Below are 15,862 nucleotides of genomic sequence, written 5' to 3' on the forward strand. Positions count from 1 at the left end.
AAGAAAAATAAACTCGCATTAACCACGTACATTTACTGCAGGGCTGCGTCTCCTGTGAGCAGAAACACGCACAGGTACTTGATTCTGCACTTGCGGGTCTGCGCGCTTCTTTGATTGGACACACCGAGAGCTCATCAGCAGGTCCGGCGCGCCCCGCCGATCTATTCTAACGGTGGTCTGCCGATGTAAACAAGTCCCCAGAGAGCCTCCTCCCCTTACATCAGGGTCCCCAGAGAGCCTCCCCTTACATCAGGGTCCCCAGAGAGCCTCCCCTTACATCAGGGTCCCCAGAAAGCCCCCCTTACATCAGGGTCCCCAGAGAGCCCCCCCTTACATCAGGGTCACCAGAGAGCCCCCCTTACATCAGGGTCCCCGGAGAGCCCCCCTTACATCAGGGTCCCCAGAGAGCCCCCGACCCCCCTTACATCAGGGTCCCCAGAGAGACCCCCCTTACATCAGGGTCTCCAGAGAGCCCCTCTTATATCAGGGTCCCCAGAGAGCCTCCCCTTATATCAGGGTCTTAAGAGAGCCCCCCATACCTCAGGGTTCCCAGAGAGCACCCACACATCAGGGTCCCCAGAGAGCCTCCCCTTATATCAGGGTCCTCAGAGAGCCCCCCCCATACATCAGGGTCTCCAGAGAGCCCCCATACATCAGGGTCCCCAGAGAGCCCCCCATACATCTGGGTCCCAGAGAGCCCCCATAGATATGGGTCCCCAGAGAGCCCCCGCATACATCAGTGTCCCGTGTCAACGTCTTTTTTGCCCAGCCATGTCATTCTGCCACAGTAAAACTGCAGCGGCTGGTTGGCAAGTGGTTAAAGCAATCTACTGAGCTACATCATATTTTTGAAGGCAAGTAGTGTATCTGGATTTGACTCTCCTTTGATGGTCCCTTGTGCAGCAGAGCTCAGATCAGGAGAGGAAAAATCAGCACAAAGAGCTAATCAGTGGTGCAGTACTTATACTGTATGCTAATAAATATATTGCTGAGAGATGGGCTCATTAAGGGTATCCTGGGTAATACTGACAAACTATGGACAAAAAACTATTTGGTCTGTGACATCACATGGATCAAACCTGTAGCTCATCACTCCTGCTTTGCTAATATTTCTCTTATTTTGTCTAGAATGGCAAAAACACATTATTTTTTATATTTCCAACTGACCAGTGACAACATCCAGTCTGGCAGTGCCGCTTCTTTCTGTACCAGCCTGACATCTGTAGTCCCCGGTATCCTCAGTGTCTGCAGATCCGATGGTAAAGATTTTTCCTGTATGTATCCTTTTACCATCTTTGTACCAGTAATAGGTCAGACTTCTTCCTTCAGTGATCCCCACATCACACGTCATTTTTATAGACTCTTCTGTGAAGATCTTCCTCCAGTTTGGGGTGAAGGTGACCACAGGATTCACTGCCCATCCTGAAGAGGAATAAAGTGGAAGTAATGGGTAGTATGGCTTCTATGAATGGTGGAACTGGGTGGAAAGGGCAGAAGTTTTATTCATCTATTTACTGTACACAGGAAAATTATAGAAGCATGGGTGGAGTGGGGTGGGGCTAGGGCATGGAAGGAGGATTGCACCGCACAGAAGAGGCATCAGCACAAGGGACACTGTAAAATATGTCCCTTTTGCTGATTTTTGTGTTTTTATCCTAATAGTTTGGCTTCTGCAAAAATTAGCTCACCTTGGGGCCTTTACTTTCCAAAAAGGGATTACAGTAAAACCTTGGATTGCAAGTAACTTGGTCTGCGAGTGTTTTACAGGACGAGAAACATATTTTTTTAAAATACATTTTAACTTGATAAACAAGTGAGGTCTTGCAAAACAAGTAGCGTCACATTACAACTGAGAAGAGAGGCGCCTCTAATGCCGCGTACACACTATCGCACATTCTGACAACACGGATGTTGGCTCAAACTTGTCTTGCATACACGCAAATCTTGTCAGAAATTCCGATCACCGAGAACGTTCTGATGTACAACACGTATGACGAGCCGAGAAAAATGAAGTTCAATAGCCAGCGTGGCTCTTCTTGATTCCGAGAATGCGTGGAATTTTGTGCGTCCGAATTGTGTACACACGATCGGAATTTAGAACAACGGATTTTGTTGTCGGAAAATGTGAGATCTAGATCTCAAATTTTGTTTGTCGGAAATTCTGGCGGAAAATTTTCGGATGGAGCTTACACACAGTGGGAATTTCCTACAAAAAGCTAACATCTAACCTTTCCTGTTGGAAAATCCAACCTTTGTACGCGGTATTAGTGTCTCAATATGGCTCTATTCAGGCTGGGTTCATATATGAGTGGCATGCGGCTCACCGCAGGAGTCTGATGCGTGCTGGTTCACTGTTTCAGGTCCGATTTCAGCCCGAATTTTGGGCTGAATTGGGACCTGAAACTGACCAAAAGATGCTGTGCAAAACGCACCGGACCCGCTGCGGGGATATGTGAACCCGCTCCATAGAGAGCCAATCAAAATCTCCTCCTATTGTGAATTCCCAATGGTGTCAACCCAGCCTTAATGAAGGTACAACATTTAGGCTCGGACCACACTGCCGCGACTTGGGATCCAACTCCAAGTCGTGTGATGGGAAAACCCATTTTAGCCAATGAGAACTGTCTTAATTGGCACCACTGAAGCCGGAGTAAACCCAGTTTCAAAAAACATGGCATGCCGGAAATGCTAACTTTCACATTGGTTGTGCTCTCAACCAAACTTTTTAAACCATCCAATGGCTGGTTTCATAACTGATCACATGTGCAGCATTATGGCAGTTGAAGAATCATTAGAGGCCAAGATGGCGGCTTCCTTGCCTGAAAACGATAGAAGGGTTTACTTCCACTTTAAGGAAAGGTTCCAGTACTACTTCAAGGTGACTTCTATCCAACTTATGCCCATAGACTTTAATGGAGGTTGCCTCAAAGTTACCTTGAAGTCACATTGCTATAGTCTTTTTATATGGACTACAGACTGAAGGACTTAAGAATAAAAGGCTATGGAACGAATCATCTGAGTTTCCATTATTTTATATTGGGAAATTTGCTTTAATATTTGAGTGCTTTGGATTACAAACACTTTTCCAATCCAAGGTTTTACTGTATTATGTGGATGTTGTGACCTACTATTCTTAGTTTCTACGGGGGAAGGGGAGTTTTTCATTTTTTGCAACATTTTGGTATTTTTTTCCTTTCTACAGTAAAATAAAAAACAAAACAAAAAACAGCAGTTATTAAATACCACCAAAGCTCTACGTGTCCCGATAAACTATTATAAAATGTATTTGGGTTCAGTGATGCTTGAGCGAAAATATCCTGAAAATATCCTGGTAATTAAGGAGCTTTACAGGCTGGTAATAAGGTGGTTGAATGTGTCAGTAGCCTTGGAAGTCTCAGTAGCCTTGGAACTGACCATCATAATCTCAGCAATCCAGTTGGCATTATGAGATGCTCTGAAGCCAAAAAGGTGACTTATGGTCAGCAAAATGGAATAGTGTTGGGTGTGAAAGATTAAAGATGAGCAAATATTGGAAAGTCCTCTGTGCTTGTAGAATAGAGCAATGTCCCAAACCTCCCCGTCACCAAGGACCGGCCTCACGGAAGACAACCCCTCCATGGACCAGGGAGAGAAGGGAGGTGGGTTTGTGGAGGCCACTGTGCAGCCTGCCACTTCACCTGTCATATATTCATGTTTTAATCTTTATTTGCCTGACCACATGAGCTTAACTCATTATTATGAGAAACATATTATTATAATTATTATTATTACATGAGCTCTATTTAATATTGTTAATAATATTGCATTGAGCTCATGTAATCAGCCAAACAGATGCAAATAAAGATTCATTTTTTTTTCAATAATAATAACAAAAATGTTAATAATAATATATAATATAATACATAAATATAATAATATGATATTTTTTCTATAATAATAATAATAATAATCATCAGCATTTATTGAAAGCAAAAAGTATCCACTCTTGGAAGTAAAAAATATTAAAATGAATATGTAATATTAGACATCACTAGTAATCAGCAGTCAGCAAAAAAGTCCAATAAAATGTTCTATTTGTCGTTTTCATAATAATTTATTACCGTAATAATAATAATAATAATAATAATAATAGACTGAGCTCATGTAATCAGTAAAACAGTTACAAATAAATATTCTAAAATGCTATATATATATATATATATATATATATATATATATATACATATATATATAGAAAGGCCAGTATGGTGGCCTGAAATTATGGGAGAAGCCCGGTGGAATATATAACCAGCCGTCCGCCCGTCTTCCTCGTCGGTTCCGGTGCGCGATACCTGATACGTCAGATATCAAGGGCCGACTATCCTAGACCAGACGCAGTGAGCCCGTTCGTGAGTTCCCGCGTTGTTCGTCTCCGTCTTGACCGTCTTCCCGTTCATCAGCGTCCGTGGGTTTCGCCGTCGGAGTGTCGTCTTACCCATCGAATTTGTCGTTACACGTCGGGCCGGCTGTCGCAGGTAGGGCTTCGGCACCCCCTTTTCGGTTCATGTATTACGATGTCCCATCAACATTCCCTGAACTCACGAACCGCTCGGATGTTTTACTGTGGCTCTCGTACTCATGTCACTGTTTCTACTTTCGATGTAGTCGTTATCACCTTCGGTCGATCACGCCACGTCAGGCGATTCATTCGCAGGTACGACATTCGAAACCGTTCGACTCCCCGAGCATTTCTATTAGTATCGGTCGAATCGTTCGACTCACAGCCGACTGCTTGTTACGACAAAGCAAGCAGTCCGCACGTATCGGTTGGTCTGCTCCAGTTCGAATATATCTCATCATTCATGCAGTTGTGTTATGTATCTCATTTCATCTCATTTCAAGTCATTTCAGTCCCACTCATTTCTACCGTTTCAAATCATTTCTGTCACTAGCCGCGCTCCGGCGCGAATCCTGTCGCACCTCTGGTGCACCGATTCGCTTTGAAGTGCCCCAGGGTTCGGCCTCATTTCTGTACATGCTCCAGAGACTGAGTCACTCGCAGGTTCACGCACGGTCCCTGATTCTTGTCTTTGTCATGGCATACCATTTCTGTCACTTATTACGCTCCAATTCGAATCCTGTCGCATTCTTCTATGCACCGATTCGTCCTGGTGTGCCCAGCTGCTACGCCTCATTTCGGTACATGCTCCAGAGATGGATTCTTTTTTCGTAACCTGCAGTCCAGTCGTTGAATCCGGTCTCTGTCATGGGATATCATTTCTGTCACTTATTACACTCCAATTCGAATCCTGTCGCATTCTTTTATGCACCGATTCGTTCTGGTGTGCCCAGCTGCTACGCCTCATTTCAGTACATGCTCCAGAGACGGATTCTTTGTTGTAACCATCAGTCCAGTCGTTGAATCTTGTCTCTGTCATGGCATATCATTTCTGTCACTTATTACGCTCCAATTCGAATCCTGTCGCATTCCTTATGCACCGATTCGTTCTGGTGTGCCCAGCTGCTACGCCTCATTTCAGTACATGCTCCAAAGACAGGATTCATCTGTTTGGTTCAAGGGCTCGTCCTCTGATTCTTGTCTTTGTCATGGGTTTTTCATTTCATTTCACCTATCACGTTCCGGTACGAATAGTCACATCTGTGTACCAAATTCGTCTCGGCGTGCCCCAGGAATGGCCTCATTTCAGTACATGCTCCAGAATCCGTTTCGTGCTCGGTCGCAAGTTGTGGCATGGCGATCCGGATCTCTGTCATGGCAAGTTCTCTCATTTCACTGTCACATACCGCTTCCCGGCTTGGGTCCAGTTGATTCTTCAATGTTTGGATGCCTGCCAGGGGCCTTGCTCCTCGGCCTCATTTCATTATAGATTGCCTCAAAAGGGAAAACACAGCTTCGTTTAGGCGTGTCTCGCTGTTTTCTCCACATACAAGCGTAGATTTCTTGCAATCGTTGCAAACACACATCCAAGCGTAGACTTCTTGCAATCGTTGCAAGCACGCATCCAGACATAGACTTCTCGCAATCATTACAAGCACGCATTCGAGCATAGACCTCTTGCACTTATTACTAGCACGCATTCGAGCATAGACCTCTTGCAATCGTTGCAAGCACGCATTCGAGCATAGACCTCTTGCAATCATTGCAAGCACGCATTCGAGCATAGACCTCTTGCACTCATTACAAGCACGCATTCGGGCATAGACCTCTTGCAATCGCTGCAAGCACGCATTCGAGCATAGACCTCTCGCTATCATTACAAGCACGCATTCGAGCATAGACCTCTTACACTCATTACAAGCGTGCATTCAAGCATAGACCTCTTGCAATCATTGCATGCACGCATTCGAGCATAGACCTCTGGCGATCATTGCAAGCACGCATTCGAGCATAGACCTCTTGCACTCATTACAAGCACGCATTCGAGCATAGTCCTCTTGCAATCATGGCAAGCACGCATTCGAGCATAGACCTCTTGCAATCGTTGCAAGCAGGTGTCCAGGCACAACTTGTTGCAGTCATTGCTGGCAGGCACTTCTGGCTTGCTCAATAGATTGCTTTAGGGAAAACCTGGATACCTTCCTAAATGTACGTTGTATTACGGGGTACTTATATTTATAGGTATAGTTGATCCAGGGAAAAAATCCGATTGCCTCTCGAGGGGTCAGGAAGGAATTTTTTCCCCGGCTGTAGCAAATTGGCCTATGCTCTGTTGGGGGTTTTTTGCCTTCCTCTGGATCAGCTGCGGGCGTAGAATTGGGTGTGTCGGGTTGTGTGATACCTTATTTATTTTGATTTGGTTGGACCGGATGGACTTCTGTCTTTTCCGGCCTGGCTACCTATGAAGCCTACCATAATTCCTTGCAGTCGTTGCAGGCACAAGTCCTGGCACAACTCCTTGCATTAGTTGCAGGCACGCATCCTAGCATAACATCTTGCAGTCGTGGCAAGCACGCATCCTGGGTAACATCTTGCAATCATCGCAAGCACGCATCCAAACATGCATTCAAGCACAACTCCTGTAGTCTTCGCAGTGCACATGCGGTAACACGAATTGCTCACAGTCACTACGTATACATCTCCAGTGACAAACTCCCGGGCAATTGTCGCAAGCACATGTTTAAACACAACTTTTAGTCATGCCAAGGCTCGCGACTTAGCATAACTTCTTGCAATCATTCGTTGGCAAGCACGTTCTCAGTGGCACACAAACTGGCTACACGTCATTTTCAGCAGCACTTAATTGGCCACTCGTCTCCTGTGGCTTTTCTTACAAACCACTCACTGTTGTCTCTCTATCCGTCTCTTCCTTAGGACAGTTGAGTTCAGCTTCCGTCCCGCACCAGGATCATGTTGTCACACGCAACTGGCTTCTTCCTGTAGCACGCCCAGGCTATTTCTAGCCAGCGTTCAGCATTTCTTATCCTTACAGTGCACGGAGAGCCATCTGTCGTTACGGCCCATACAGCAAGATCCCCACCACGAGGCATCCAGAGGCATCAGCCCATAGCCAACGGCAAACGCTCGCCATCACAACTGCCATCTTTAGGGGCATATTATATCCTCGCATATTCTCCAGTCTAGTCGTCCAAAAGACACCTACAGTCCCTACACGGCATGTTGAGTTCGCTATGCGCATCATCCCTCAGGGTCGCGCCTTGTGTCACGCCTATTGGTCTTACTGTCCCTCTCACAGGATCCAGAGCAAGTCCTCAGCCTGGATCCCGCGGCAATAGCAGTCCTTGCTATGCGGGAGGAATTCCTATCGTCTGGGAATGGCGTCTCCCTGTTCATTCCCTCCGTGTCTTCCCTTTCGCCCCAGGTGATGACCGACGCAGCGGCCTCCACGGGCTTGCGGCTGTTTTTTGGCCACCTCCGGCTCGCAGCTCCCTGGCCTCCCCAGTTACTGGCAATTCCTGGCTGCGCCAAGGCGTCCTCTCTGTTGATTATGTCCTTCCTACGTCAACTGGTCCAGCTCTTGTTGTTGTTTCAGTTCAACATCCATTGTTCCTTTATCCACGGTAAGTTCAATCAGGCAGCGGACGCCCTCTCCTGCTTTAACCTTGTCTCTTTTCCGATCAGGTACCCGGAGCCGGACCATCACCAGCAGCTATCCCGGACTGGTCTCAACTAACCCTGGATTAGCCCCTCACCTCCTAGCGGCTACCCAACTTATCGATCACTCCCTTTCCCGCAATACCCTCAAGGCCTATCAGTCAGCCTGGAGGGCCTTTAACCGCTTCATCACGTATCACAGCACAGTGACGTCCCGTGTCAAGCAAGTCGTAGCCTTCATTTCCTACTGCCACTCGCAGTTGGTGTTATCCGTTAATACGATCCGGCTATACCTGACCGGTGTACAACATTTCACGTCCCTCCAGGACCCTACCGTACCCTCCTTATTTTCTTACCACACCGTTCGGGCTGTTATGCGCAGTGTCCAGAAGCGCCAGCCGATGGCCGGCACCAAACCACCGCCTTTCACAGGAGACGTTCTAGAACTATGTCAGATATCCTGGCCACTTCACCTTTCGGTCTCCACATGAGTGGCATTTACAAGCAGCCATACACCTGGCCTTCTACGGCTTCTTACGGCCAAGCCAGTTTACTTGTAGTAGCCTCACAGCACGCATGCTGTACAAGCACCACCTGGTCCGATACGAAGACCATTTCATCTTACACTTAGCAGTCTCCAAGACGCAGCAGCTTGGCTCGGGTATGGACATACACTTCTATAAAACCAACAACCGCTGGTGCCCGGTCACTGTTCTCATCCGCTTGTTGACCCTTTTGGCCAACCAACCAGGAACTGGCCCGCTTCTGCCTTTTCACACGAAACCTCTCAACGCAGCCCAGTTCATGGAGCATGTCAGGATACTCCTGGGCATCCTTCACCTCAATCCTGCTCACTACTCCGGACATTCATTCCGTATCGAAGCAGCTTCTACTGCCTCCCGCCAAGGGGTCCCGGTCCATGTTATCAAGAAATTGGGTAGATGGAAGTCCTCCTGTTTTGCCCGTTACATACCCAATCTGCAAATAGAGATGGCCCAGGCCTTTGTCAAACTCACCCAGTGACAGTCTTGATTCAATAAAGTGCAACCCCTACCTGGATGTTTTGCCCCCTTATTTTGGCATACTGTACGTTAGACCAGGGCACACTTTCAGGTCCATTTCAAGTAAGCGAGTTTATGTTAACCTTGTTTGTCATCCTTATCCGTATCGGTCTGAGGGCTCTGGACCATAAATAGAAAGGCCAGTATGGTGGCCTGAAATTATGGGAGGAGCCCGGTGGAATATATAACCAGCCGTCCGCCCGTCTTCCTCGTCGGTTCCGGTGCGCGATACCCGCCCACCCATCCCCTTTATCAGGGCATTTCTCTAAGCATACTCCTCATGTGAGTACTCATTTCACCCATTTCATATTCATTTCATTTTAAGGTATGCCCCCTTATTTTGGCATACCGTACGTTAGACCAGGGCACACTTTCAGGTCCATTTCAAGTAAGCAAGTTTATGTTAACCTTGTTTGTCATCCTTATCCGTATCGGTCTGAGGGCTCTGGACCATAAATATATATATATATATATATATATATATATATATATAGATAGATAGATAGATAGATAGATAGATAGATAGATAGATAGATAGATAGATAGGATAGATATAAAGATATATATATAGATATATATAGATATATATAGATAGATAGATATCTCTATCTATATCTATCTATCTATCTATCTATCTATCTATATATATATATATATATATATATATATATATATATATATATATATATATATATATATACCATTGGTTGAGTGATGTGACCACAGAAAAGGACAGGACTGATAGTGTGGGAGAAGGGCCCACTGGTGGTGGGAAGATGATAGTGCAGGTTGTACTGGCTCATCATCTTGGCACCATGACTCCTGCCAGAGCACCAGGCACTAGACCCCCACAAGGATTCATCTCCCCCCACACGCACAGCCCACAGTAGGGCCCATGCTGCCGACCCCACAGGAGATGGAGCCCAGGTGGTACTGAGTGCACCCACCAATACAGATCAAGCCTCACTCATGGCCTGCCATCAGTCACATGACCAGACCCCCAACAGGCCATGGACTGACTGGCACCGGTCCATGGCCTGGGGGTCTGTGACCTCTGGAATAGAGGTCCCCAACAGGCCATGGACTGGCACCGGTTCATGGCCTGGGGGTTGGGGGCCTCTGGAATAGTGGTACCAAATGGGGTAACATTGAACCTGAGAATGTATCCCTGAAGGACTGCTTATCAGTTCACTATAATTCAAAAAGACGGGGTCCCTTGAAAGTCATCCACCCAATGAGGATATACATTTCCATATTAGGTGCTTTCTAATTGTATAGCATTTCCTTATGCTATAGGGCAATGATGTTAAGCAAGGGCATTACTAACATTTTCATTGGGCAGTTGGCTGCTATTCACTGGAATCATGATGTATGCATTGAAAAATCATCTAAAAATATCCACTCAATCAGGATTATGCAGTGTTTTCAGTATAGATAAAATTAATTGGAATATGTGCCTACCAGAATTACCTCTATAATTCTACTATTTATAGAGTTTTACTATAGTGATTGATTGATTGATTGATTGATTGATATAAAATAAAGACTCACCTGTGTGTCCCAGGATTGTAGCTGTAAAATAAGACGCAAACAATTACACGTCTGAAATACAAACTGCAGACTATGCAAAATCCTGTATTGTTTCTAGGAGAAGAACTTTCCATATGTATAGTGCTGTGAAAAAAGTATTTGCCCCCTTCCTAACTTTTTTTTTATTTTTTTTGCATATTTGTCGAACTTGAGACCAAACTAATTTTAATATTACACAAAGATAACCCAAATAAATACAAAATGCAGTTTTTAAATGATGATTTCATTTATTAACTACTTCCTGTCCACCCATGGCCTGTAGATGGCGGACGGGAAGTAGCGCCGATGCATCGGTGGCTCCTGCGCAGCTTATAGAGTGCACACCCGGGAGCCCAGCTGTCGGCATGATGTCACCCGGCCACAGCGGATCAAATTACAGTTGTGCCCAAGTGAAGGGAAGTTGTTCTACTTTGTGATCGGTGTGTCCATTCACAGCAATCACTTTGTAAACAACAGAGAGTGAAAGTAAAGATCAGCAATCTCTGCTAGAGAGAACTGATGCTGCAGCCTGTCAGGCTGATTGTACACTCATAAAAACTGTAGTGTCGGCTTTCCCCAGTGTTCCTGATCATTTCCCCCCAGAAAGTAAATAAAAACTGCAGCCAGCCCTGTCACCTATCCCAGAGCTCACAAAACCACCATACACCAATCAATGTCCTGATCACCACCATTCCAGCATTCTGATCAACGCCATACCACATACCATTATCATAATCACTGCGTTTTGCCATACCAGCATTCTGTTAACCACCATACACCATACCAGTGCCCTTATCCCCACCATACACCATACCAGTGCCCTGATCATCACCATACACCATACCAGTGCCCTGATCACCACCATACACCATACCAGTGCCCTTATCCCCACCATACACCATACCAGTGCCCTGATTACCATTATTCACTATACCAGTGCCCTGATCACCATTATTCACCATAGCAGTGCCCTGATCACCATTATTCACCATACCAGTGCCCTGATCACCACCATACACCATACCAGTGCCTTGATCACCATCATTCACCATACCAGTGCCCTGATCACCATCATTCACCATACCAGTGCCCTGATCACAATCATTCACCATACCAGTGCCCTGATCACCATCATACACCATACCAGTGCACTGATCACTGCCATAAACCATACCAGTGCCCTGATCACCACCATACACCATACCAGTGCACTGATTACCATTATTCACTATGCCAGTGCCCTGATCCCCATCATTCACCATACCAGTGCCCTGATTACCATTATTCACTATACCAGTGCCCTGATCACCATCATTCACCATACCAGTGCCCTGATCACCACCATACACCATACCAGTGCCCTGATCACCACCATACACCATACCAGTGCCTTGATCACCATCATTCACCATACCAGTGCCCTGATCACCTTCATTCACCATACCAGTGCCCTGATCACCATCATTCACCATACCAGTGCCCTGATCACCACCATACACCATACCAGTGCACTGATAGCCGCCATAAACCATACCAGTGCCCTGATCACCACCATACACCATACCAGTGCCCTGATCACCATTATTCACCATACCAGTGCCCTTATCACCACCATACACCATACCAGTGCCCTGATCACCACCATACACTATACCAATGCCCTGATCACCATTATTCACCATACCAGTGCCCTGATCACCACCACACCCCATACCAACATCCTGATCACCACCATACCCCATATCAGCATTCTGATCACCCCATATGCCATACCAGCGTCCTGAGCACTGCCATACTTCATACCAGCGTCTTGATCACTCCCATACCCCAAAAAAAGATCGAAAATTTTGAAAAAAAAAATATGATTCAAAACTCGGACTGTCCGGGTGAATCCCAGACAGGTGGCAACCCTAAAAGAGATAGCGGGCCCCCATCATAAAGGCAGCAGTAGGTGGACAGATCAGGAAACAAGTGTTTTGTGTTACCAACAAACTGAGAACAATAAGGCTCGGTTCACACAGGGGGCGACACGACGCGGCACGACTTGCCGCGCCGCGACCTGACAAGTCGCCCCCGTTCTGTACTACGGAACCGTTCTAAGAGGAGCGACTCGAGTCGCTCCGACTTAGAAAAAAGGTTCCTGTACTACTTTTGGGCGACCTCGGGCGACTTGCATTGACTTCTATACAGAAGTCATTTGCAAGTCGCCGCTGAGGTCGCGGCAGGTCGCGGCACGGCAAGTCGTGTCGCCCCCTGTGTGAACCGAGCCTTAACTGCTTCAAGTAAATCCATATACATATCGCAGCTCTGTTTAAAAAAAAGTTACTAGTTATTTGTTGATTGATTAACCACTTGCGGACCGCCCGCCGTCGTTATACGTTGGTACACTGAAGAGGAATATTTTTGTTATGGCAGCAGCTAGCTGCCATAACCCCCGGTATCCTCTTCTTCAGTGGGCAGTCCGCTTCAAGATAAAAGTGGTCTCTGCGGCGGATTCACAGCGAGATCACTTTTATTGGCGGCAGGAGAGAGCCCCCCCTCCCGCTGCCCTCCGGTGCCCTCGGCAGTAAGGGGGAAGATGGCCCATACCATTGCGGTATGCGTCACCTCCGCCCATAGCTCTTAAAGGGCCAATTTTTTTTGTATTTTTTTTAAATGACAACATTTTTTTTTAGTTTTTTTTTTTGCATTTTAGTGTATATATGAAAGCTGAGGTCTTTTTGACCCCCAGATCTCATATTTAAGGGCCCCTGTCGTGCTTTTTTTTTCTATTACAATGGATGTTTACATTCCTTGTAATAGGAATAAAAGTGACACCATTTTTTTTTTTTTTTAAAAGAACAGTGTAAAAATAAAAAATAAAAGGTAAAATAAATAAGAACGCAAAGAAAATATTTTTAAACGTGCCCCGTCCCGACGAGCTTGCGCGCAGAAGCGAACGCATACGTGAGCAGCGCCCGCATATAAAAACGATGTTCAAACCACACAAGTGAGGTATCGCCGCGATCGTTAGAGCGAGAGCAATAATTCTAGCCCTAGACCTCCTCTGTAACTTAAAATATGCAACCTGTAGAATTTTTTTAAAAGTCGCCTATGGAGATTTTTTAAGGTAAAAGTTTCACGCCATTCCATGAGCGGGCGCAATTTTGAAGCGTGACATGTTGGGTATCAATTTACTTGTCAATTTACATTATCTTTCGCAATATGAAAAAAAATTGGGCTAACTTTACTGTTGTCTTATTTTTTCATTCAAAAAAGTGTATTTTTTCCAAAAAAAGTGTGCTTGTAAAATCGCTGCGCAAATACGGTGTGACAGAAAGTATTGCAACGACCGCCATTTTATTCTCTAGGATGTTAGAAAAAAAATGTATAATGTTTGGGGGTTCGAAGTAATTTTCTAGCAAAAAACAAACAAACAATTTTTAACTTGTAAACACCACATCTAAAAAAAGAGGCGCCCGGTCTTAAATTGGTTAAACGCGCCCCGTCCTAGCAAGCTCGCGCACAGAAGCGAACGCATGCGTGAGTAGCGCCCGCATATGAAAATGATGTTCAAACCACACACGTGAGGTATCGCCACGATCGTTAGAGCGAGAGAAATAATTCTAGCCCTAGACCTCCTCTGTGACTCAAAACATGCAACCTGTAGAATTTTTTTAAGGCGCCTATGGGGATTTTTTTAGGGTAAAAGTTTGACGCCATTCCCACGAGCGGGCGCAATTTTGAAGTGTGACATGTTGGGTATCAATTTACTTGGCGTAACATTATCTTTCACAATATATAAAAAAAATTGGGCTAACTTTACTGTTGTCTTATTTTTTGAATTAAAAAAAGGTATATTTTTTCCAAAAAAAAGTGCGCTTGTAAGATCGCTGCGCAAATACGGTGTGACAGAAAGTATTGCAACGACCGCCATTTTATTCTCTAGGGTGTTAGAAAAAAAATGTAGAATGTTTGGGGGTTCTAAGAAATTTTCTAGAAAAAAAAAACTGTTTGTAAACTTGTAAACAACAAATCTCAGAAAGAGGCGCCCGGTCCTTAAATGGTTAAGTAGCTTGAATAGGTAACAAGATTTAGGGTAGAAATGGAAACAGATAGGAAAATAGGTAGATATTAAATATTAACAGTAATAAAGCCAGATACTCACAGATGAAGACCATCAGCGCTGTGGACTTCACCATCATTTCAGTTTTGTGATTCGATTTTAGCAAGTGTAGAAAGTACTCTTAAGAAGTTTTTGGTTTTCCGGGAAGCATTGAGGGCTTATACTAATAAAAGCCACAAAAAAAAGATCTCATAAAGTAATACCATAACTAAAAATAAAGCACAGGAAATAAATAGGTGAAACATTGTAGTGATGTTTTTCTCATTAACCACTTGCTTACCGGGCACTTAACCCCCCCTCCTGCCCAGACCAATTTTTAGCTTTCAGCGCTGTCGCACTTTTGCAAAACTGCACTCAAATTACATTTTTATCATTTTTTTGACACAAATGGAGCTTTCTTTTGGTGGTATTTAATCACCTCTGGGGTTTTTATTTTTTGCTAAACAAACCAAAAAACACAGAAATTTTTGTAGAAAAAAAAAACATGTTTCATAGTTTATAAAATGTTTCTCCTTCAATGATATTCGCTGATGAGGCTGCACTGATGGGCTGCACTGATAGGCACAGAAAAGGCGACACTGATAGGCACAGATAAGGTGACCCTGATAGGCACTCATAAGGTGACACCGATAGGCAATGATAAGGCAACACTGATAGGCACTGATAAGATGATAAGGCAACACTGATAGGCACTGATAAGACGACACCGATAGGCACTGATAAGACGACACCGATAGGCACAGATAAGGCGACACTGATAGGCACTGATAAGGTGACACTGAAAGGCACTGATAAGGTGACACTGATAGGCACAGATAAGGCGACCCCGATAGGCACTGATAAGGTGACACTGATAGACACAGATAAGGTGACCCTGATAGGTACTGATAAGGTGACACTGATAGGCACTGATAAGGCGACACTGATAGGCACTGATAAGGCGACACTGATAGGCACAGATAAGGCGACCCTGATAGGCACTGATAAGGCGACCCCGATAGGCACAGATAAGGCGACACTGATAGGTACAGATAAGACAACTCTGATAGGCACTGATAAGGCAACTCCAATAGG

General features: G+C 45.1%; 1 protein-coding gene across 1 annotated transcript in view; it reads right to left on the bottom strand.

Moving 5' to 3' along the window:
• Positions 1-11,435, bottom strand: part of LOC143958848 (Fc receptor-like protein 5) — a 120,173-nt gene extending 108,738 nt beyond the window's left edge. The window contains exons 1-3 of the mRNA XM_077467829.1: positions 11,408-11,435; positions 10,666-10,686; positions 1,168-1,422 (exon numbers count right to left, since the gene is read on the bottom strand). Of these exons, the coding sequence (XP_077323955.1) occupies positions 1,168-1,422; positions 10,666-10,686; positions 11,408-11,435 (304 nt within the window). The remainder of the gene's footprint in view (positions 1-1,167; positions 1,423-10,665; positions 10,687-11,407) is intronic.
• Positions 11,436-15,862: the final 4,427 nt, after the last annotated feature.

The sequence above is a fragment of the Lithobates pipiens genome, unplaced genomic scaffold (assembly GCF_037356315.1).
Source record: "Lithobates pipiens isolate NorthernLeopardFrog02 unplaced genomic scaffold, aLitPip1_a1.2 Scaffold_62, whole genome shotgun sequence".
Lineage (NCBI taxonomy): Eukaryota > Metazoa > Chordata > Amphibia > Anura > Ranidae > Lithobates > Lithobates pipiens.